Here is a 22,180-nt window from a genome sequence, read left to right on the forward strand (position 1 = left end):
TTCTGTGCTATAGCTTCCTAGCATAAACCCTAGTGCCTCTTCTGGAAATGAAACCACCTTCTCAGGTGGAGGAGGAACTGCATCGGTAACACAACCAGAGACTGACCATGTTGCCAAAGCCGACAGTACTGACATCAGATCTGACGAGCCTCTGAAAGCAGACAGTTCGGCGTCAAATAGCAATAGTGAGCTAAAAGCCATCAGGCCCCCTTGCCCTGACACAGGCCCACCTTCCTCTGCCCTGCACTGGTTGGCGGATTTAGCAACTCAGAAGGCTAAGGAAGAAACAAAAGGTGAGATTAACACAAGCCTCTGCCCTGCCTGTGGGTGGAACACTTGAGTTATTCTGGGATTCTTCAAACTCACACATTACCATCCACATTTTTGAAACATGCCACTTGCTTTCTCTGGCTGATCATGTAAAATGAGGGAATCTCTTTCCATTTCTTTCTAGAAGTGGAGCTTTCTAAAAAAGGCACATGCCTGGGTTCTACCCCAAACCTCTTTAGTCAGAATCAATATAAGATTTTTAACAAGCTTCCCAAATGGCCCTGATAGCCAGTATTACTAGCCAGGAGGGCTACACTTGGTTTTCAGTGGGCACAAAATCACCTGGGGAATCGTTAAAAATGCAGATTCCTGTGCCCCACCAGAACTATTAAGTGAAAATCTCTTGGAGTAAGACCGAGAATCTCCATTTTTAACAAGCACTCCAGGTGATTCTAATACAAGTATTCTGGAGACCCACTTGAAGCAACACTGTCTTAGAAAGTGAGGGAGACGAAAGATGGATGGGAACAAAAGGAAGTTTGAAATCCAGATCTGGAAAAGAAAGGAAGAAGTAGGAGAGCTTCTCCTTGGCCATGAGACCTGCCATAGTCATAGCTCGTCAGGCTTGGCCCAGACAAACCGTATGTAGTTTGGGGGGCAGGGGAGGGGAAAGTCTTTCCTCTTTCCCACTTGGCTGATTTTTAGGAGTCAGTTGCCTGCTGGGTATTCCTTGTGCCTAATGCTATTCCTGGTTATGTTCTTACAGAAGCAGGGTCCCTGAGGTCGGTGCTCAATAAAGAGTCTCATTCACCCTTTGGGCTGGACTCATTCAACTCCACTGCAAAGGTCTCTCCGTTGACTCCAAAGCTTTTTAACAGTCTGTTACTGGGTCCCACTGCCTCCAACAACAAAACTGAAGGCTCTAGCCTTCGAGACCTCCTCCACTCCGGGCCCGGAAAGCTTCCTCAAACCCCCTTGGACACAGGCATACCCTTCCCCCCGGTCTTCTCTACATCCTCAGCAGTAAGTGTCCTCTCTACAACTCTAGCCTTTGCTGCTTTTCCATGAAAGAACCATCAGAGATCTGATAACTGGGTTAGAGGGTATATGACTGACTTGTGTCCTCCACATTATCAGTCCAGCTGACAAGATCTTTCTTTATATTAAATTTTGGGAATGTTTGAGATCCTTTTAAGTAGTAAACCTTTTGTGCCATGTTAGGAAGTCAGTAGAAACTGAGACTGAAGTTTTTCAATCATCAGCAGAAATCACTTTATTTTCTTGACAATAACAGACATTAAATTTTTTTTAAACGTAGGCAGTACATTCATATTGTACTCTCTTGGGTATCTAATAGACGCCTCAAACCTAACACCTCTAAAACCACACTCCTGTTCTTCTGCCTGTGAGCCTGCATCTCCTTTATTTTTTGCTTCTCTTGGTCAGTGGCTTCCAATTGCTCGGCGAAAAATCTTGGAGTCTTTTGGGACTCCCCTCTCACATTTCGTATCTAATCTGTTAGCATAACCTTTCAGTTTGATCATCAGAATGTATTCAGAGTGCACCCATTTCTCATCAGCTCCGCTGCTTCCTCTCTAGTCTGAGTCAACATCCTCTCTTGCCTGAATTTTTGTAGTAAACTCCTTAGAGGTCCTCTGTATTTCTTCCTTTTCTACACAGAGCAGCTAGAGTGGTCCTTTTAAGATATGTCACATTATATCACCTCTGCCTAAAGTCTTTCAAGGGCTTCCAATTTCATAATAAAAGCAGAGTCCTTTCAGTGGACTATAACGTTCCAGCCCTATCTTCCCCTCACTTCCCTGACTTCAACTACCACTCTCCCTCTTGTTCACTCTGCTCTGGCCACACCCACCTTCTTGCTGTTTCTTGAACATGGCCAGGCATGCTCTTTCTTCAGAGCCTTTGCACTTGTCCTTTTCTCCACCGAGAACTCTCTTTCCCATGTCACAACATGGCCTGCTTCTTAATCAACTTCCTCTCCTCCCTCCTGAAATGTCACCTCTTCAGTAAGCCTTCTTCTTAGATCACCCTTTTTAAAAGTCCATTTTACTCCCATCCTCCACTCATGTCTGTTTCCCCTGCACTTTTTTTAAAAAATTTATTTATTTATTTATTTTTGGCTGCATTGGGTCTTCGTTGCTGCACGCGGGCTTTCTCTAGTTGTGGCAAGTGGGGGCTACTCTTCCTTGCGGTGCGTAGGCTTCTCATTGCAGTGGCTTCTCGTTGCGGAGCACGGGCTCTAGGTGCACGGGCTTCAGTAGTTGTGGCATCTGAGCTCAGTAGTTGCGGCTCACGGGCTCTAGAGCGCAGGCTCAGTAGTATGGCACACGGGCTTAGTTGCTCCGTGGCATGTGGGATCTTCCCGGACCAGCGCTCGAATCCGTGTCCCCTGCATTGGCAGGCAGATTCTTAACCGGTGAGCCACCAGGGAAGCCCTGCACTTTTTCCATAACACTTATTACCATCTGACTTGCTGTGTTTTATTTATTTTCTGCCTTACCTCCACTTAAAGGCATTTTTGTCTGTTTTTTGTTTTTTTTGGTTTTTTGGGTTTTTTGTGCTGCACAGCTTTCAGGATCTTAGTTCCCCAACCAGGGATCGAACCCAGGTCCCCAGCAGTGGAAGCAGAGTCCTAACCACTAGACTGCCAGGGAATTCCCCATTTTTGTCTGTTTTATTCACTACTATATCCCTAGTGCCACAATGTTTGATACATAAGTATTTAGTAAGCATTTACTGAACTAATTAATTCAAAACGTACAAAATTTAAATTTTAAAAATACAGTGAAAAGTCTCCTTCCCACTGTTGCCTCCCTTTCTGTAGGTGACCATTGTTTCATGATTGCCCTTTCAGTGATATTAAAATATGTATATAGTTCCCCCCCTTTTTACACAAATGTTTTTATACATTGCTTTTGTATTTTCAGTTTATATATTCCAGAGAGCATTTCAAACAAGTACACAAATATGTTTCTCATTCTATTTTATGACTAATGACTGAAATTTGATGAACTGTGGGTGGTTGAGCCTTGTACAATGTGGGTTATTTGTTTCTCTTTTGGATAAATGACCAAAAAAATTACTTTGAGCTCTGTCTTATTTGTACTGCTCCAACTCCCAGTTCTCCTTTTTCTTTTAAATTTTCCCAGGATGTTATATGATTACATGTACTCTGTAGAGATCATGATTAGTGATACTTCAGACATTGTGTTATCAAGTTTACAAAAGCCCTCCCCTTCCTTCACTTCTATGACCTTAGGTATGTCACTTTCATCTCTGGGCCTGAGCTTTCCCACCAGCTGAAACAAATGAGAGATTCTTGGTAGGGGACGGATTGGGGAGTAGGAGACTGCTTTCAGAATATACAGTTATCTTGGGTACTCTGGTACAACTGTTTATTGGGGTACACTCCCTGGTAAAAAAAATCACTGCCTTGATAAGCCACCTCAGTTACTTAATTGAAGTATATCCCTTGGGCATGCTGGCCAAAAAAAATGTGTAACCCTCAAAATAAATGATCTTTCTCACTCAGTTACAGCATTTTGTGATCCCTGCAGTCTACGTGCATATGCTTAAAACGGGGCTGAATGCCAAAGATATTTCTTAAGTCTCAAATCTCCTGCAGTAGAGGGGACCTTTCTGTACTTTTTTTTCATAAATATAAAGCAAAATATGAAGGCTAGGGAAATGTAAGATAGTGACTTAATAGGCTCCCCCCTCCAACTACAAAAGACTTTACAATTAACTTTTATGAAATTTAATCAGGTAGATCAGAACTCCGTGTGAATATAACTGTGAGACTGTTTTTGAATACTCTACTGATGGTGCCTCAGTCATACTAACCTGATGGGTTTGTGTCTGGCAGGGAGTGAAGAACAAGGCCAGCCTCCCCAACTTCCTTGACCACATCATTGCCTCAGTGGTAGAAAATAAGAAAACCTCAGATGCTGCAAAGCGGGCCTGTAACTTGACTGACACCCAAAAGGAAGTGAAGGAGATGGTGATGGGGTTAAATGTGCTGGACCCCCATACCTCTCACTCCTGGCTCTGTGATGGAAGACTTCTGTGTCTCCATGACCCCAGCAACAAAAACAATTGGAAGATCTTCCGGGAGTGTTGGAAGCAAGGCCAGGTAAGCAAGAATAAGCAGATCCCAGGGTCGGCTGTCTGCCTGCCCACTATAGCTACCAGGATAGTTTCAATTCTCTCTGGGAGACACTTTGCTAAGGAGATTTAGACATATACTAAGTTTGTTATAGACAGCCTTGCTACTTCGAGTTTTCTTGGATTTTTAAAAGTCAGAAGATTCCTAAAAATACATTGTGGATCTTTTTATTTCTCAGCTGTGTAGCTCTGTGTTCTTAAAAGGGCAGTTGAAATTCCTGTGAGGTTGTGATCTGGCATTAATGACACCTTTAGAGGAAAATCCGTAAGTGTGATATGGGGTGAGGCGAAAATGGGTGGAAGTGGGTGGTACTCTTCTAGGTAAATGTTTCAAGACCATACAAGTCTGTGTGATAGTGTGATAACACTTTCTGATTTTTATACATTAGCAGGTGTGAGGAAGGGGGGGGAGGTTGTAGAATTGTCTGGAGAGTTTTTCATTCGAGATGTGAGGACGTATTCTCAGAATTTGCATTTGTCAGCTTTTCATCCTCTCACCTCAAAATAGTGGTAGATACCAGGGCAGCAGAAGTGATTTTTGTGGAATGTGCCCCCCACCCCACCCCCCGCAGTGAGAATCAAGTGTAATAACAGAGTAGAAGTGTTTTCATTTTCTGTAGCTGACATTGTTGAAATCCACAGATTGTGAAACTGGGAGGGAATAATAAATCATTGTGGAGAAGAGGTTGTCCCCAGGAAACCCTCCTATTCTGTCCCTTAGCCCTGAGCTAAGTATTTCCTAAGTGACTCTGATTGAGATACTTTTGTTTCCACAGCCAGTGCTGGTATCAGGGGTACATAAAAAACTCAAGTCTGAACTCTGGAAGCCAGAAGCCTTTAGCCAGGAATTTGGAGACCAGGATGTGGACTTGGTGAACTGCAGGAACTGTGCTATAATTTCCGATGTGAAAGTTCGGGATTTCTGGGATGGCTTCGAGATCATATGCAGTAAGTAGCTTTGATATCTGGTTCAGTAAAAGCAGACTGCAAAGTAAGCATCTATATGCCCAGCCCTACCGCTGAAATAACAAATTACATCCTCTTAACAGGAGGAACATTCTATCCTGGTGCCAACCAGGTAGCTCTCATGGCAATCACATGGCTCCCAGAGCATACCTGGACTTAAGCACATGATCACATGGGATGTGTGGAGCACTTTCACTTTGAGATGGAAAAATTTATCATGTACTAAAGCAGTGGCTAAGGAAAACAAAGCCCACCTTATCCATTATGGGGGTTTACAAGTCTGAAAATAAGAGTTTAGTCTTCTAAACCTTTTAGTCACTGGAGAATCAGGCAGCAGCCAACCCAGCAGATATTTGTAGGAGTGCTTTCTGTCTTCCAGAGCGATTAAGGTCAGAAGATGGGCAGCCAATGGTGCTCAAACTCAAGGACTGGCCTCCTGGGGAAGATTTTCGGGACATGATGCCAACAAGGTTAGTGAACTACAGTGAGTCGTCTTGAGAGACTTGTGCTTTGCTAAAGCTGTCACAAAGTAATCACAGAAAAGTGAACTCCACCTCTTTTCCTTTTTCCCCTATAACAAGCTAAGTCATCTTTCATGCTTTTTTTTTTTTTATAGGTTTGAAGATCTGATGGAGAACCTTCCTCTGCCAGAATATACCAAACGAGATGGCAGACTCAATCTAGCCTCTAGGCTACCCAGCTACTTTGTAAGGCCCGATTTGGGCCCCAAGATGTACAATGCCTACGGTATGAGGGAGAGGCCATAATTGACCTTTCTGGACACTACTGTTTCCATTTCACCTATAGAGGGAGATTTGTAATCAAGATCATGTGTAGAGGGCAAAGTGACAGGAGCTGAAGAAGTTGACAGTATCCAGGATGGTTTAGAATATGTTTGCTTTTGCCACTGATTTGCATAATAGCCCTTTGGGCCCAGTACTGTATATGTATGTATGTGTGTATATATATATATACACACACACAGTAGTTAGAAAGTTTCCTCTCAAAGGTTCCATCCAAGAGACTTCCCTGGTGGTCCAGTGGTTAAGACACTGTGTTTCCACTGCAGGGGGTGAGGATTCTATCCCTGGTCAGGGAACTAAGATCCCGCATGCCGCACGGCACAACCAAAGATCCTTAGCTTTTAAGAGACTTGACAAGATAAGAGTGAAGACGTCTGAGTACCATGCTACCCAACCAGCTCTTTGTGAAGTCACAATAATGTCCTAAATCACTGTGAAAGCCAAGCTTCATTTGAGTGTCCATAATGCCCATATCTGTTTTGCTTCTGAAGGGGAGAGATCGTTTAGGAGGGTGGAATTGGATCAATGGCCAAAGCTAATGATAGTGTCAACTGAGCTTGAAATCAGTTTTAAAACACTAGAAAAGAGACGAGGAGAATTATTTATTGATAAATAGATATACGTCATTCTCCCAATGTTACACATTTAAGAATATCTTCGAGTATGTTTTCACTTGTAGGGTCTATATGGATTCTTCAGAATATTGCCCTTTCAGGAATTCCCTGGCTGTCCAGTGGTTAGGACTCCACGCTTTCACTGCCGAGGGCGCAGGTTCAATCCCTGGTCGGGGAGCTAAGATCCTACAAGCCTTGCGGGGCAGCCAAAAAAGAAAAAAAAACAACATAATATTGCCCTTTCACCTTGCATATCTTCCTTTTACCTTCAGGCTTGATAACAGCAGAAGACAGAAGAGTTGGCACAACAAATCTTCACTTAGATGTGTCCGATGCAGTTAATGTGATGGTGTATGTTGGGATCCCCATCGGGGAGGGTGCTCATGATGAAGGTATGATTTCTAGAACCCAGTGCTTCAGCAGGGTGAGGTTTAGCCTCAGGAGTAAAATGGTGTGTCTTTCTCCTCAGTCAGGGCCAGTGGGTTTTTCTTAAATCTCTGCCAGGCATGATGCATAGTAGGTGCCCAGACAAAGGGGTGATTTGCAGCAGAGAAGAGTGGTACTTGTGTATCTTTGACCAGAGTTATTCCCTCTCTGGGAATGCTGCCCTTTACTACTGAGTATGTAGCATCACAAAGAGGAGTAAAGAAGAAAGGACAGGGCTTCCCTGGTGGCGCAGTGGTTGAGAGGCCGCCTGCCGATGAAGGGGACACGGGTTCGTGCCCCGGTCCGGGAAGATCCCACATGCTGCAGAGCGGCTGGGCCCGTGAGCCATGGCCGCTGAGCCTGTGCGTCCGGAGCCTGAGCTCCGCAAGAGGAGAGGCCACAACAGTGAGAGACCCACATACCACACAAAACAAAAACAAAAACAAAAAAAAAGAAGAAAGTTCAAACTGGCCTACTTGGTCCATCACCCAGTTCAGCTGTGGGGTAATAGGTGATAAAGCCAGGTCATTTGCACAGAGATGAAGCATAAAAGTGATATTGTGCTGCATTGCACTCTCCGCTATTTCAGTGTAGAATTAATGTGTGTTAATTACGGAAGTTTTAGAAAACAAAATTTTAAAGAAGAAAACTCAAAATCTCAAAGTTCAGGGATAATCAATATCATTACTTTGGTATATTTCCTGCCACACATTTGCTTTTGATGCTACACATCTGCACATCTTTCCATTAGGCTGTCATTTAAAGCATCATAACAGACAAGGATTAGAAGCCAAGCCTCTTAATTTGCCAGAGAAGCTTTACTCTTCATGGCCTTAAATCCACAGAATCCTAGAGTTTGAAGAGGTCTTGAGAAAGTATACAGTCCACCTACTTACAGCAGGAAATAACCTGCAATTTGAACATAAAATATGGCTACACAGTTTGAGCAGGAAATATGTTTTAAAGGGACACTGTATCTCCAAAAAATGCTGAGTCTCTGTTAAGTATGGAAGATTAGGGTCGCTCTTCCCATGTGTAGGAAGCTTAGACCAATGTGAGTTTTGATTCTTTGATTCTACCTTATATCACTCCAGAGAGATAGAGAATAGTAGAGACTAAACTTGTTTGAATTGGACATTTTGCTTCACTCAGAGGTACTGAAATGGCTGGTTACGTTGAAAAGTGCCACTTTGCTCTTTTCAGAGGTGCTCAAGACAATTGATGAGGGAGATGCTGATGAGGTGACAAAGCAAAGGATTCATGATGGAAAGGAGAAACCTGGTGCTTTGTGGCACATCTATGCAGCCAAGGATGCGGAGAAGATCCGGGAGCTGCTCCGAAAGGTGTGTCCCTGGGTGGGCTCCCAGCTCACAGACAAAGGGTCTGGGGATGCTGAGACAGCCTGCCTAGGGTTTCTCACGCGGAGTCCCTTGGAGTTAAAGACCTGTGCCCTCTGTCAAAATGCCCCATAGGGCTGAATCCACACTTAGAGGATATTGAATAAAGTAGAAACTTTGGCCCACCAGTCATGTTACTGCAGCAAGTTGGATTTATCCTGTTAATAATCTTTATGTATTTATTGATTTTTCCATCTTTGGGTTTCGATCATGGTTTCATGATCAGGTTGGAGAAGAGCAAGGCCAAGAGAATCCCCCTGATCATGATCCAATTCATGACCAAAGTTGGTACTTGGACCAGACCCTACGTAAGCGACTCTATGAGGAATATGGTGTGCAAGGCTGGGCCATTGTTCAGTTCCTGGGAGATGCCGTCTTCATACCTGCTGGAGCCCCACACCAGGTATGTTCCAACTTGGGGGTAGGGCTGGCTCCACAATTCCCATAGTTTCCTTATATCTGTGTTTCTTGCTAATCTGGCAATAGATATAAACGGCTGGGTTAGACTGATTGCTCTTCAAGTGCAACTTATTTTTTGATTTTTAATTTTCTTCCATGTAATTTTATTTTTTATATATATTTTTTTTAATTAATTTATTTATTGGCTGCGTTGCGTTTTTGTTGCTGCGCACGGGCTTTCTCTAGTTGTGGTGAGCAAGGGCTACTCTTCGTTGCGGTGCACGAGCTTCTCATTGCGGCGCTTCTCTTGTTGCGGAGCACAGGCTCTAGGCACACGGGCTTCAGTAGTTGTGGCCTGCGGGCTCAGAAGTTATGGCTCACGGGCCCAGTTGTTCTGCCGCGTGTGAGATGCTCCCAGACCAGGGCTCGAATCCCTGTCCTCTGCCTTGGCAGATTGATTCTTAACCACTGCGCCACCAGGGAAGTCCCCCTTCCATGTAATTTTAAATGCTTATTTAAAGATTTTTAAATAAGGGAGACTATTAAAGAAAAGGTGAGTCTCTGTTCAGCTACCTATGCCGTATCCCTTTTCAGTCCCCTTGTCCTGCCTTCTCCAGAAAGTAGCCTACTGTTAACAGTTTGGTGTGTATTTTTCCAGATCCTTTTCTGTGCAAATACTAACGTTTTCATCTATAAATGTATACTTACAGTCTTTCTGCATTTGTTGTCTTTATGAAAATGGAATATCATAAGTATTTCTAAAGTGTTTTTTTAAACGATATGATGGACAGTTTCCACCTGTTGCTGACTCTCTAGTGCCTGATGTTTGCCTCTGTACTTTTCCTCTCCCAGGTGCACAATCTATACAGTTGCATAAAAGTAGCAGAAGACTTTGTATCTCCAGAGCATGTAAAGCACTGTTTCCGCCTGACTCAGGAATTCAGGCATCTCTCTAACACTCATACAAACCATGAGGATAAACTGCAGGTAAAGAACTCCTCCTCCACCCCAACGCTGTCTTCTCATCTCCTACTAGGCTACATACACAGGAGGCACATTCTGCTTTCTGAGGATATTACCTGGGCAGTATAACTGCAGAGAGATGATTAAGGGACCCATGTCTGGGGTATGGAGTCCTCCCTCCAGGAAGTATTTAATCAGTCCTCTTCAGGTTTGCTTTTAGAGAATATGAATCTTTTAACCTAGTCACTTCCAGTGTTACAATCTTCTATTTCTCTGCCCCTGGAAGATACAGTGTATCCGTGTTAGTAACTGACTAGACTGACTTCCTCGGTCAGGTGGGAAAAGCACTGTGGCAATGTGTTCCAAACCTCTTTCCCCAAAGCTTCTTCTCACAGCAAATTTCTGTGCAAACTCAATTCCTTAGAGCCCTGCTAGGGACTGTAATCTATGTCCCTAAGAGTTGTTTCCCACTTGTAGATCTAAGCTGGACAATCAGATTAGGTTTTCCTCTGCTCAGAAATGGATTGGAACTTGAAGGGCAGAATTTCATTGTTAATATACTTGGATGCTTTAATAACATTAAAAAAGAAAAAGAATGTAAGGAAGCAAGATTTCCCAGGCAGAACTTCAGCATCTGAATAGGCGTTCTTCCAGCCTCTCACATATGACCTGTTTTCCTCCATCGTGCCTGTGACTCAGGTGTATTTTCTTTGGTCAGTGTCCCATGAGGTTGTAGATTTTTCTTGGTTGCTGGTAGATTTAATCACCTTTAACCCTGAACTTGATCTGTTTTGCTGTTCCTTTTTCAAAATTATGGAATATTTCAACCATAAAGTTCTTATACAAAGTACCATCACATTGATAAATAGATAACATTGATATTATAGATATATAATGCAAGTATTCAGGCATACATATTTCAGACCCCACCTCCATTAGGTCTCTACTTGTTACATGTCACCTCCCAATCCTCTGTCACTGCTTTATTTTCTTCTGTAGTATTTTTCACCATCTAACATACTATGTATTTTATGTTTGTTTCTATCCCTACTAGGACATAAGCTGTTTAAACTCCATGAAGGCAGGGATTTTACTGTTTTATTCACTGCTTTTCCCTAGCACATAGTAGGTACTCAGTAAATATTTATTGAATTAATACAAAAAATGTAATAGAGAACAGCAAAGGGGGCTTTTGTGCCCATAACTCAGCTTAAGAAATACAGCATCATATACGTACCACATACACAATATATACATATTCAACAACTACATTATTGAAGCCTCCATGTACTCTTTCCCATTCTACCTCCTCAGAAATAATCACAGTGTTGGTTTAAAACCGTCTTTATCCTGTTCACTTTATTTTAATAACTTTTACTTCACATGTGTGTTCCTTTTTGACAAATTAGAAAATATGTATAAGCACAAAAGGGAAAAATACCCAATAAATCCTACCTGCCCACTATTGTTTTAGTGCATTCTTATTAGCTACAGGACCTCAGGTAAGATTCTTAACCATGGAACCTCAGTTCTCATCTGTAAAATGGGGATAATAATAGAATCTGCCTCATAGTATTATGGTAAGGATTAAATGAAAGTCCACATAAAGAGCTTAACAGTAGTTCCCAGCATATAGAGGATGGTGATTACATAGCCTTTCAAATGATGAAATCATTCTTTTTTGAATATAGACTATATATCTTGTCTGACTTGTAAATCATCTTTTGGGATTGATTTAGGAAGCATGCAGTCCTGGTTGAGGGCTTTCATCACTAATCAGAAGGCTTTTAGTCAGTGTAGGACATAACATTTTCATTTGCAGAACACAGTCTGGCTGCCATAAACTGATTGTGCTGATTGCTCTCTCCAGGTGAAGAACATCATTTATCACGCAGTGAAAGATGCTGTTGGCACCCTCAAGGCTCATGAATCCAAGCTGGCAAGGTCTTAGGCGTGGAGAAATTCCAAACTCGCCTGTGAAGCAGGTCTTTCACTCACAACACATACAGGGAACAGCAGGGTTCTCTGCTGGAGCAGAGGTCCTTCACTTGGAGCCAGTGTGGTCAGTATTACAAACTCTCCAGCCACTCTTTGCTGCCTCAACACTGAAGGTTGACACAGGAAAGTCGCACTGTTCACACACACAGTTTCAGACTCCAAGCCAAGGGTGCCACATCCCCATTCTGTGGCCTTTTGGGACTCTGAATTGCCTGAATATCGCTGGGCTTTCCTGCACATTCTCATGATTTGAGATTCGTGGAAACCAGGAATGTGGGCACACCTTTCTTTTCTTTTTCTCTTGTGCCTAGTTAAGTGGGAATGTGTTTGGAGGTAGGGGGAATCACGTAACTGGTACAAGTGGGGGCTAATTGCTTAAACACGCCTGGTGGAAGCCTGATGGTGTCTCTGCACATGACCTCTGACACACCCCATCCCGGGAGCCGGGTGAAGCGTTTCCCCACCATCTCTCCTGTAAACAGTGGAGTCTTGAAGGACCCAGGGGGAATCCACTGCTTTTCCCAAGGGGCTCCAGGATTAGGAAATGTGTGTATTTAGTGAAAAATAGGTTTGTAGTGAAATAGTTACTATTTCATGAAAGTAGATATTTTTAGAACTTTTGAAATACCACAGTTGTTTTCCTGGATTATGAGGAAAGGCACATTATGTTTAGTCTTCCTTTCGATAAAACTCTTTGAAGAAATAAGATTTTTAGAAATCAACGGCCCATTATAGCACAAAAATCAGCCAAAGCAGAATTTTAAAGAATTGGCTTTGTAGGATTCTTTTAGTTTCTCCCCATCCCATCTCAGTCCTATCTTGAGGGAACAGCCATCTTGAGAAAGAACTTTGTCATGTCTGTGCTGTTGGTGTGTTCCATGCATACACACACTGGTGACTCCAGGACCCATTTCCATCTATTACCAGCGTTCCCTTGGGACTCCTCTTACAGTTCCAAATGCGAAGGAAAGTTTGCTTTCCTACATGAGGCTTTTTGTTTTGGGGGTTTTTTTGTCCGGAAATATTTTCAGCAAAACTTTCCAACTCAGTGGAGTTTTATTAAGAATTTATTTGAAAATGATGGAATTCATTGGCCCATAGGTACATTGGAAAATGTATCTATCTTCCCGGCTGTACTGTAGTGCCCTGCAGGCTTGTTTATATGTTCACAGTTACATTTTTTTTTTTTTAATAAAAGTCATTTACTGTAGAATACTTTTAATTTCACTTTCTGTATTTTAATTTTGTTGAAGGGCTGATTGGGATTTCCATGTTCTTATTAAAAATCTAACAAATCTGTTTGTAGTGGACTAAATTCTTCCTGTGCCAGCCATTCTAAAAAGCAGGGCCAGGTTGAGGATGGGGTTGGAGGTGGAGGATGGTTAATTTTCATATCATCATTACATTGTTGCATCCGATTATTACTCTTTCCTTCCCGAATGTGTCCAATTGGGAGAGGGAAGTGCCAGGTCATTGTGGTTTGAGGGCTTGGGGATGAAGGGAAGGTGCTACATGAGTTAGAGGGTAGGAGCAAAGATGGGCTTTCCATAGTTTATGCTCTATGGGAAAGCTGGGTTCCTACCTTCCTGAACAGTCTGGGGGGAAAAGGACATGGGAAGTGGCCAGAGCAAGGTTTTTGGCAATCAGTGACAAAAGTTCATCAAAACAAGAGGCCTGGCTGTCCATGTATGAAATTAAAGTGGCTTGAAGGGTGAGGACAGACTACGTTCCAATTAGAAAAGGCCTTTTGAAGAGGAAGTTGTAAAGAATAGCAAGAGGGATCATCGGAAGCTGCTTCTCTGGATCCTGTTGGAAAAACATCTTCCGAAGTGTTTCAGCCTGGAAATACAATTATCCGGGTAGAAATAGACCATTGTGTGGTTCAAGGATACTGAGCTTGAATAGGACCATAAATGAAATACAGAGTTCTGAGCATGTCCTTTCAGCCTGGATGGGCATGGGTTGATGCTATGGTCATCAGAGGATTACACCTCGACATAAAGAATGCAGAAGCTTTGAAATGGCACAGGAAAGGAAAGCAGTGGGGGAAGGGGGGTTGCAGAGGTTGCTGGAGCTTTGTTGCTTTGGTGAAAATCAGGAGGCAGGCTAGCCTACATTCTGGATATAAATGTCTTCAGAATTAGGGCATCCACTGCCGCCAGTGCTTGCTGATGGGGATGGAATTGGAGCCCCTGGATTCATCTCCTACCTGGACCCCAGGCCTCTCTACCAGCCTCTGTTTACCAAGAGGCACTCCCCTGCCCCAGGGTATCCACCTTGAGAGCACAGGGCTCAGTTCCCTTACAAAACTGAAAAAGCAGATCAGATTGGGAACGGGGTTAGGTCCTTTTCCAACTGGAGTGATTGGTGATGGTGGGGTGGGCAGATGCCCCTGTACCTTTGACTTCAGGACTTGCTGGGTGGGTGTCTTGACGGCCTGTGATGGGGGAGGAGGGTTTGATAGTCAGCAGTTGGGAGAAGTAGCCCATTTAGTAGACTTCCTGAGCTCCTATCTTAGCAGCATGACTTTGTGGTTCTGTGACCCTTGGCAAGTTATTGAACCTCCCTAAAGCTTCCCATTTTCTTATCTTCAAAATGAGAATAACTATAACCTCTACCTTACAGGATGGCCACTGAAATAATGCATGTGAAGCTCTTAGCACGGGCCTGGCACACAGTAAGCACTCAATAAGTCATAGCTATTATTCCTCGTGGGATGTTCTTTCAGACTGTTGTGGGCAGGGCAGGAGGAGGGCTAGGATGTCAGGATGGAACCATGAAGGCCTCTGAGGACCTCAGCCCAGGGCTTGGAACCCAAGAAAGGTGAACAAGCGATTAGAAGAAGGCAGGTCAAAGGCGCATGCCCGGCGACAGCAGGTGCAGGGGGCGCGCCGCCGCCGCGGCCTCCCCTTTAAGAGCCGCCACCGCCCACGGCACGCCGCTGCGGCAAGGACCTCCCCTTTAACGGCGGCGGCTCGGCGCTCCGCGGCCCCCGCGGCGGCTGCTGCTGCGGGTGCTGCTGCTAGTGCGGCTCCTGCTGCCGCCGCTGCTCGGCCTCCAACAGCTGCATCCTCGGCCCCGGCCGGGTTCCCGCCCTGCGCCCCGCCCGGCCCCGCCATGGTGTCCTGGATCATCTCTCGCCTGGTGGTGTGAGTGCGGCGGCGGCGGCGGCGGGGCGCGGCCGGTTGGGAGGGGGATGGGGGCTAGGGATGGGAGGTGAGGGGTATTGAAGCCCGGGATGGACCACTCCGTGGCTTCATACAGCAGAGTCACCTAAAGGCACATCGTCCCTATTTGGGGTCCCCAGAGACGTGGAGGTGTGGGACCTGGAGGAGGGGGAACTGTTAGAGGAGCATGGCAGACCTGGCTTCCCACCCCTTTTATTTTTAATTTCCCTGTTTCTTCGCCCTCCCTCACCCCAGGGGCTGGGCAGCACGGCTTGATTTATCAGGGGAGGCGGCTTGTCCCCTCCCCCACGTCGCAGATCTGACTGGAGGAGCTCCTCAAACCTGGGCCCTCATCTCCCTTGGGGAGAGGGCTAATGGAAGAGCCCGGGGAGCAAGGCAGGGCCTCCTCATTCCATAGCTTAGGGCCGTGGCAGCCTTGGCCTCCCCAAAGGGCCGGGTTTCTCCTGCCTCTTCCACTGACTGTCAGGAGACTGGGGGGTGAGGGCACATGCTCTGAAGACCCCCCCAGGGAGGACGGGATATGGGAAGCAGAGATGCTTGGAGGACAAAGTGTGGGAGGTAACTGGGAGAGGATGTGTGTGGCCAGCCTGGAATTGTGAAAGCCGCGGAGGGGAGGGTGTTAGGTGGCCTTCATTTCAGGCTGCCAGCTACGTCCCTCCCACCTCCCCCAGGCTGCAGGAGGTCACCCTCTCCCACAACCGGGGACTTTGTCCTTGAGGATTCCGCCCCCCACCCCATCTCCAAAGCCTATTTCTCAGAAGTGTCCTGCCTCAGTGAGGCAAGTGCATGGGGGAACAGGCAGTACCACACATTGTCAAGGGGCTGGGCCTGGCAGGGGCTCCACATGGGCCTCAGCCAACCCCTCCCTGCCCCAGCTCAGGTCCCTGCCCCTAAGCCTCTACCTTGGGGGACTGACACCCCAGAATCCCCTCCCTGCTGAGTGCTTGTGTTCTGGATTCCTCTAGACCCACCAGAGTCTCCCTCCTGCCTCTCCCGCATCCCACCCCAGAGGGAATCCAGGGGCCTCAGACCTCCCTGTGACCTTCCCAGTGTCTGCTTCTCTCGTGTGAATGAGCTCGCTGAGCGGCATCGGTCCTCTCCTTCCCTCACCTGTGTCCTGTATGTGATCTCTGATGGGATCAACACTGGACTCCACTCTAGCCAGGACCTCCAGCCCAGCACACTACCCTGAGCCTGTTCCCAAAAGTGTTTACATGGGGGAATAAACCTCTCTCAGGGCCTCCTGCCCCTGTGCCCTCTGCTCCCCAGGCCCCAAGGGCTACAGTGGTACCTCTGACTGACAGGTAGAGTGCCCTGTTAGGTGGCCCTACCCAGCTTGGCTCTGCAACAGGGAGGTAGAGGGTAAGGGCAGATGGGTATGAATGGGAGTGGTGTCAAGAAGGAAGACAACCCTGTGGCAGTGACCAGACCCCCACCCCTGATATGCTTATGCAAAAACAAGGATCAGGGCTGAAGAGGCCACAGCAGACCCTCTGGCCTCTGGGTCTTTCTGTGCCTCGGGGGCTGGAGAAAAACTGAATAAAGGGTTACAGAGGAATTCCCTGGCGTCCAGTGGTTAGGGCTCGGTACCCTCACTGCCGGGGGCCCAGGTTTGATCTCTGGTTGGGGAACTAAGATCCCATACGCTGTGCTGCACAGCCAAAACAAAAAGGGGCAGGGGGGGTGTTATGAGGCATCACCCTAGCTGGCTGGGGCTTCCATGCTTGTGTATCACCTCAGGCTTGCCTGCTTTGACCTAAACCCCTGACCTGAGTTCATCAGTCCAGCTGATGTGGCACTCTGGAGTTCTGTCCATTCTCCCCTTACCTACCCAGGGACTGACGCAGAGCTGGGAGGGAAGGCTACTGCTCTTGGCCGAGGGGCCCAGTAACCATGCCTGCCTCCCTAGGCTCATCTTTGGCACCCTGTACCCAGCCTATTCTTCCTACAAGGCCGTGAAGACAAAAAACGTGAAGGAATATGTGAGTGTATGACCCTTTATCTCCCACCCAACCCACGTGGCAGAGATCAGGGAGGACACTGGGTCACATGACAGGTGGGGATGACTTTGTACTAATGCTGTCAGCACTAATGAGACCTGGTTCAGGGGAGGTTCCAGTGTGTTCCTCTCCTCCAGGCCTGGTGTGATACGCAGGCAAAGTTGAGGTCCTGAGCGTCCCCCACAGCACCTCCAGCATGGTTGGCAGGCAAAGGTGGGGTCCTGGGTGTTCCCCCAAGGCCCCAGCCAACACCACCCTCTGTACCTTCAGGTGAAATGGATGATGTACTGGATCGTCTTTGCCTTCTTCACCACTGCCGAGACACTCACAGATATTGTGCTCTCCTGGTGAGATCTAGTGTCCCCTCCCTGCATCCTCAGGGACCAGGGCCTCTGACTTTTTCTACACAGCCAGTCAAACAGAAGACTGAGACCCAGGGTGGGATCCCCCAACAGTTCCATGGGGTCCTGGGTGTCCCCTCCCCCCAATCCCCATCCAGGCCTGGCTTGATCAGCAGAATAAGAACAGATATAACCCTCACATTTCTTTCTGGTGGTAGCCAAATCACCGCAATAGAATTCAGGAAACCTGCTTCTGCCGAACTTGCCGTGACCTTGGCAGGTCACAGTTTCCTAGGCCTCAGTTTCCCTATTTGTAAAATAGGCGTATGACTCATTCTTATAAACGTTGGATGCTTGTATTTCAAAGGCTTTTTCTAGGCACTACTAGACCATGTATATGTCCTTTGAGGACACGGAATGCCCTAATCATCTGTATATTCACAGCAGGAGCTCAAAAATGTTTACTGAATGAGCAAATGCCTCTTGGAAGAGAGGACTAATGTAGCACGGTACACTGGAAGTCCAAAGAAAAGAGTTTTACAGAGGCAGAGGACAAAACATCCTTGCATTTGTAGATTTCAAGGGCCTATGGCCTTTGAGAAAAACAGTTTTAGAAGAGGAAGTTGAATGGGGTCAAATTAGGAAAGAGTAATGGGTTAAAACTTGAGAACAGTGAGTGTAGGTGCCTCTTGACACAAGCAAAGGAGGGAGCTTTGATGAGGATGGAGGAGACCTGAAGGAGTGTGTGGCCTGGGAAAGAGCCTTGGGGCATGGAGAACGATCCTTAAAAGCAGGGGCCATGCCATGGCATCAAGGGGTGGATCCAGAGCACAGCTGGAGAAGCCCGGCTTCTTCATGGGAGGAAGGGCAGGAAGAGAATGGGGTGAGGACCCAAGAGTGCACCTGGAAGTTCAGGGATCTCGCCGTGGTGTTGACCCCAGGACAGAGGAGTGGGTAGTCTTCTGTCAGAAGAGGGTGAGGAGAGCCACTGCTGCGGGGAATTCCTGCGGGATCACCTCTCACCTTCCCACTTGGAGTCTCAGTTGAGCCTCGCCTTGACCAGTCTCCTGAGCCACATGGGGACCTCAGTGCACTAAGGGGTGGGGGGCCAGCCAGGGTCATGCAGAGAGTCGGCGCACCTCCTGACTCCCTGCCCCAGGCTCCGCCGCTTGCCTCTCTCCACCCAACAGGTTTCCATTCTACTTTGAGCTCAAGATTGCCTTTGTGATATGGCTGCTGTCCCCTTATACCAAAGGCTCCAGCGTGCTCTACCGCAAGTTCGTGCACCCAACACTGTCCAACAAGGAGAAGGTCTGTTGGGACGAGGGAAGCTCCCTTCCCATCTGCCCCAGGTCAAGGCAGCCCAGTGCCTGTAACCACGTGCATTCGTGGCTCTCCCTATGGGTGATCTGGCAGGGCCCTGGCCTCCTGGGGCAAGCAGTGCCTTTGTCCAGGTGTGAACAAGGGCAGGGCAGGGCCTGGCCAGCAGGGCCCACCCCTCACCTCTTCCTGCTTCCCCTCCGACCCCTCAGGAGATCGACGAGTACATCACACAGGCCCGAGACAAGAGCTATGAGACCATGATGAGGGTGGGCAAGAGGGGTCTGAACCTGGCCGCTAATGCCGCGGTCACGGCTGCTGCCAAGGTGAGATGGGGGCAGACCCAGCTCCCAGGGCCCCACTTTGCTCATCTCATCCCCCTGGCCAAGCCCCTTTGCATCCACCAGGTCCTCAGGTGTGTGAAGGTTTGGGGTCTTGTGCAGCTTAGGGTTCCAGTCCTGCCTCTAACACCCTCCAGCTAAGGAACTTCCACTCAACGGGCCAGTTTCCTCATCTGTCCAAAGGGAAAGCATGGCCCCAGCCTGTCAGTGCTGCCATAGGACGGGGTGAGGACACTGCGGGGAGAGCACTGAGCCCAGTGGCTGCCCAGTGCCCCACGGTGACCTCTATCTCCACCCCGCCCCTTCCTCCGGTTCTCCCGGTGCGTGGTGGTGACCCTAGGGCCAGGGGGTGCTGTCAGAGAAGCTCCGAAGCTTCAGCATGCAGGACCTGACCCTGATCCGGGACGAGGATGCGCTGCCCCTGCAGGGGCCCGACGGCCGCCTCAGACCCAGCCCTGGCAGCCTCCTGGACACCATTGAGGACTTAGGTACAGACCAGGCCCAGGGCTGGGCATGGGGCACAGGGGCAAGGAGGCCAGGTGGGAGAAAGGCCAGACCACTGTTCTCCTTTCCTCCCCGAACCAGGAGATGACCCTGCCGTGAGTTTAAGGTCAGGCACGAACCAGGCAGATCCCCGGACAGAGATCTCTGAGGATGACACGGGAGACAAGGCCCCTAAGAGGGCCAAATCCATCAAAAAAGTGCCCAAAGCTGAGGTGAGAGCTGGGCCAGAGCTTGGGGAAATGGCGAGGGGTTGCAACTCCAGGCTGAGCCTTCTGTCTTCCTGTCTCCTTCCCACAGCCACTGGCTTCCAAGACGCTGAAGACCCGGCCCAAGAAGAAGATCTCCGCGGGGGGTGACTCCGCTTGAGGCCCCGGCACGCACCCCCCGCCCCAGGCTGCAGAGCCCCAGCTCCACACTGTGCCAGCAGCCCTCATTCTCAGGCCCTGGGGCCTCTCAGATGGCTGGTTCTGGTGCCTGCCCAGTGGCCCCTCCCCCGGAAGGGCTTGGAAAAGAGGAGGGAGGCCCTGCTGTGGGGGCTGAGGGTAGAGGCTGGACCAGGAGCTGAGGACTGAGCCACTCGAGGAGGTGTGGGCTCCTCAGAGCCTGAGCGCTCTTCTCCCCGCTCCAGCCCTGCCCCCGCCCACCCAGTGCCTTGCTGAAGACCATGGCCATTCCCTCGTCTGAAGTCCTGACATGGTCCCACCGCTCTCCCTGGGTCGGGGTCGGGGGCCAGTCACAGCCCAGAATGACCAGAGACAGGCCTGAAGGCCCTGGGAGAGAGGGAGGGAGTGGGGAAGGCCTCGGAGAACCTGGGCAGGGGCTCTGGGCCTGAAGCTGTGAATAGAGGACACGGGCCTAGTGTGCACTCAAATGACCAGGAGGGCCAGGCCAGAGCTGCAGCTGAGGGCCTTGGGTAGGACTGTGTGCTACATGCGCCCACTGAAAAGAGCTGGGGCTCCAGGGGTGTGCGTGTGAGAGTGTACGTGTGTGTGCATCTTTCTGGGTCTAGAGCTGGGGGGTTTTGAGTAAAGGACATTCCCTCTAGCAGTAACCTCCCCCCACCCTCAGCCCTCCCTCCTACTCTCTGAGCCTCAGAGGACCCCAGCCCATGAGAGAGTAGGGCTCTGAGGGGCCTCTCACCTCCTCCTCTGCCCTTGATCCTCTCCCCTTTGCCTCCTCCCATTCCTGCCCTGCCCTTGGACTAGGCTCCACCCCTCAGAGCCCTCAGTAGAGGCCCTTGCTGAGCTGGTTCCTTTCCTCCTCACCTGGGGGCCCATCTTCCTTCGCCCTAGGGTCCTCGTCTTACGCCAAGCAGACTAGGCCCCATGTAAGCAGACCCCCGTCAGAGCCCAGCCTTTGCCCCACACTTTGCCCCAGCTTCTGCCGTGGCTTCAGTCAGGGCTAGGAGGAATGTATGAAGAAGAAAAAGATCTTAGGAGCCAGGGGGCTCCCAAATCCATGGAAAGAGGGTGCCCAATGGACCTTTCGCACTGGATGAGCCAATAAACCAAATTCTGGCACCTCATTTATTTTGGCCTCTGTGCTTTGTTCTTGTTCTACCAGTCCACAGGCGGGAAGGACTTCAAGTGAGAAGCAGGGCTCAGCTGTGGGATGGAGGGGGGAAGAGGCCAGACTGTGAACCCCAGGAGTTCTGATCTCCAAGGTAAGAGATAGGCTTGAGGCAGTTCAGTCTGGGAAGATGGTTTTGAGGTTCAAGGTAGAGCCAGGGGACTAGGTGGGGCCAGGACTTATGAAGAGCGAGCGACAACCCTCAGAGGTTGTCCTGTCCCTCAGAATCTTACCCTGAGACCCCTGCACATTCTGGTACCTCACAGAAAGTGCCAGGTGTAAGCTCTAGGGACAGAGATCATGATGAGGCCCCCAGGGAAGAGAGAATGGGATATGGGGGCTCCTGGTCAGAACCAGGAGATTGGATGCCCATAGTGCCTAGAAACGGTGAGCCAGACACTGAAAGGAGGAGATAGGTGGGATGAGGGGAGAGGTGGAGATGAGGAACCAGCCCCATGGTTCATGTCTGACCCTGGGGACAGGCAAGGAGGACAGGGAACCAAGGGCTGGGGCCAACGAGGCATGCCCATGTGGCCTGAGGAGGGAGGGGTCGAGCCCTGAGCTGCTGGGCTGGGGTGGAGGAGAGAAGGAGGAGGGGGGCTGTAGCGCATGGAGTCTGAGTTCTGGGGAGGTAGACCCAAGGTCTCCAGGGGTGGAGGGGCACAGCTGGTGGGGACGAGATCCTGAGGTAGAAGCCAGGAGAAGGAAAGGATGACAGAGGATCAGAGGCAGCGTTGGAAGAGACGAAGGAAAAGAGTAGAGAGGGAGGGAAGGAGGAGGGGGAGGGTGAAGGAAGCAAGAGAAATAGCGGCTCAGCCTTGCGGAAGGAAAACAGAGGAAGCATAGCCGCCGGGGATGGGGTAGGGAGTATGAGTGGGGACCTAACTCCAGGCCCT

At 48.5% G+C, this 22,180-nt stretch overlaps 2 protein-coding genes across 8 annotated transcripts in view; both read left to right on the forward strand.

The window, feature by feature from the left end:
- Positions 1–13,318, forward strand: part of KDM3B (lysine demethylase 3B) — a 59,128-nt gene extending 45,810 nt beyond the window's left edge. For all 4 annotated transcript variants that reach the window (XM_073802575.1, XM_019924492.3, XM_019924491.3 and 1 more), the window contains 11 exons: positions 14–293; positions 1,037–1,293; positions 4,157–4,423; positions 5,232–5,403; positions 5,801–5,891; positions 6,038–6,168; positions 7,111–7,230; positions 8,468–8,607; positions 8,888–9,064; positions 9,913–10,047; positions 11,894–13,318. In XM_073802575.1, the coding sequence (XP_073658676.1) occupies positions 14–293; positions 1,037–1,293; positions 4,157–4,423; positions 5,232–5,403; positions 5,801–5,891; positions 6,038–6,168; positions 7,111–7,230; positions 8,468–8,607; positions 8,888–9,064; positions 9,913–10,047; positions 11,894–11,974 (1,851 nt within the window). In that variant the 3' untranslated portion in view covers positions 11,975–13,318. The remainder of the gene's footprint in view (positions 1–13; positions 294–1,036; positions 1,294–4,156; positions 4,424–5,231; positions 5,404–5,800; positions 5,892–6,037; positions 6,169–7,110; positions 7,231–8,467; positions 8,608–8,887; positions 9,065–9,912; positions 10,048–11,893) is intronic.
- Positions 13,319–14,529: 1,211 nt separating this feature from the next.
- On the forward strand, positions 14,530–21,240 carry REEP2 (receptor accessory protein 2). 4 transcript variants are annotated; one of them, XM_033853224.2, is made up of 8 exons: positions 14,530–14,698; positions 17,119–17,191; positions 17,480–17,556; positions 18,741–18,861; positions 19,083–19,196; positions 19,552–19,699; positions 19,797–19,927; positions 20,013–21,240. In XM_033853224.2, exons 3-8 carry the CDS (start codon positions 17,489–17,491, stop codon positions 20,079–20,081), a joined length of 651 nt encoding a protein of 216 aa, XP_033709115.1. In that variant the 5' UTR covers positions 14,530–14,698; positions 17,119–17,191; positions 17,480–17,488; the 3' UTR covers positions 20,082–21,240. The 4 variants fall into 4 exon arrangements, with proteins under 4 accessions (XP_033709115.1, XP_019780054.2, XP_073658679.1 ...); XM_019924495.3 differs by lacking the exon at positions 14,530–14,698 and adding an exon at positions 14,783–14,844; XM_073802578.1 differs by lacking the exon at positions 14,530–14,698 and adding an exon at positions 14,875–15,170 and having other exon boundaries at positions 19,558–19,699.
- The last annotated feature ends 940 nt before the right edge of the window (positions 21,241–22,180 follow it).

The sequence above is a fragment of the Tursiops truncatus genome, chromosome 3 (assembly GCF_011762595.2).
Source record: "Tursiops truncatus isolate mTurTru1 chromosome 3, mTurTru1.mat.Y, whole genome shotgun sequence".
NCBI lineage: Eukaryota > Metazoa > Chordata > Mammalia > Artiodactyla > Delphinidae > Tursiops > Tursiops truncatus.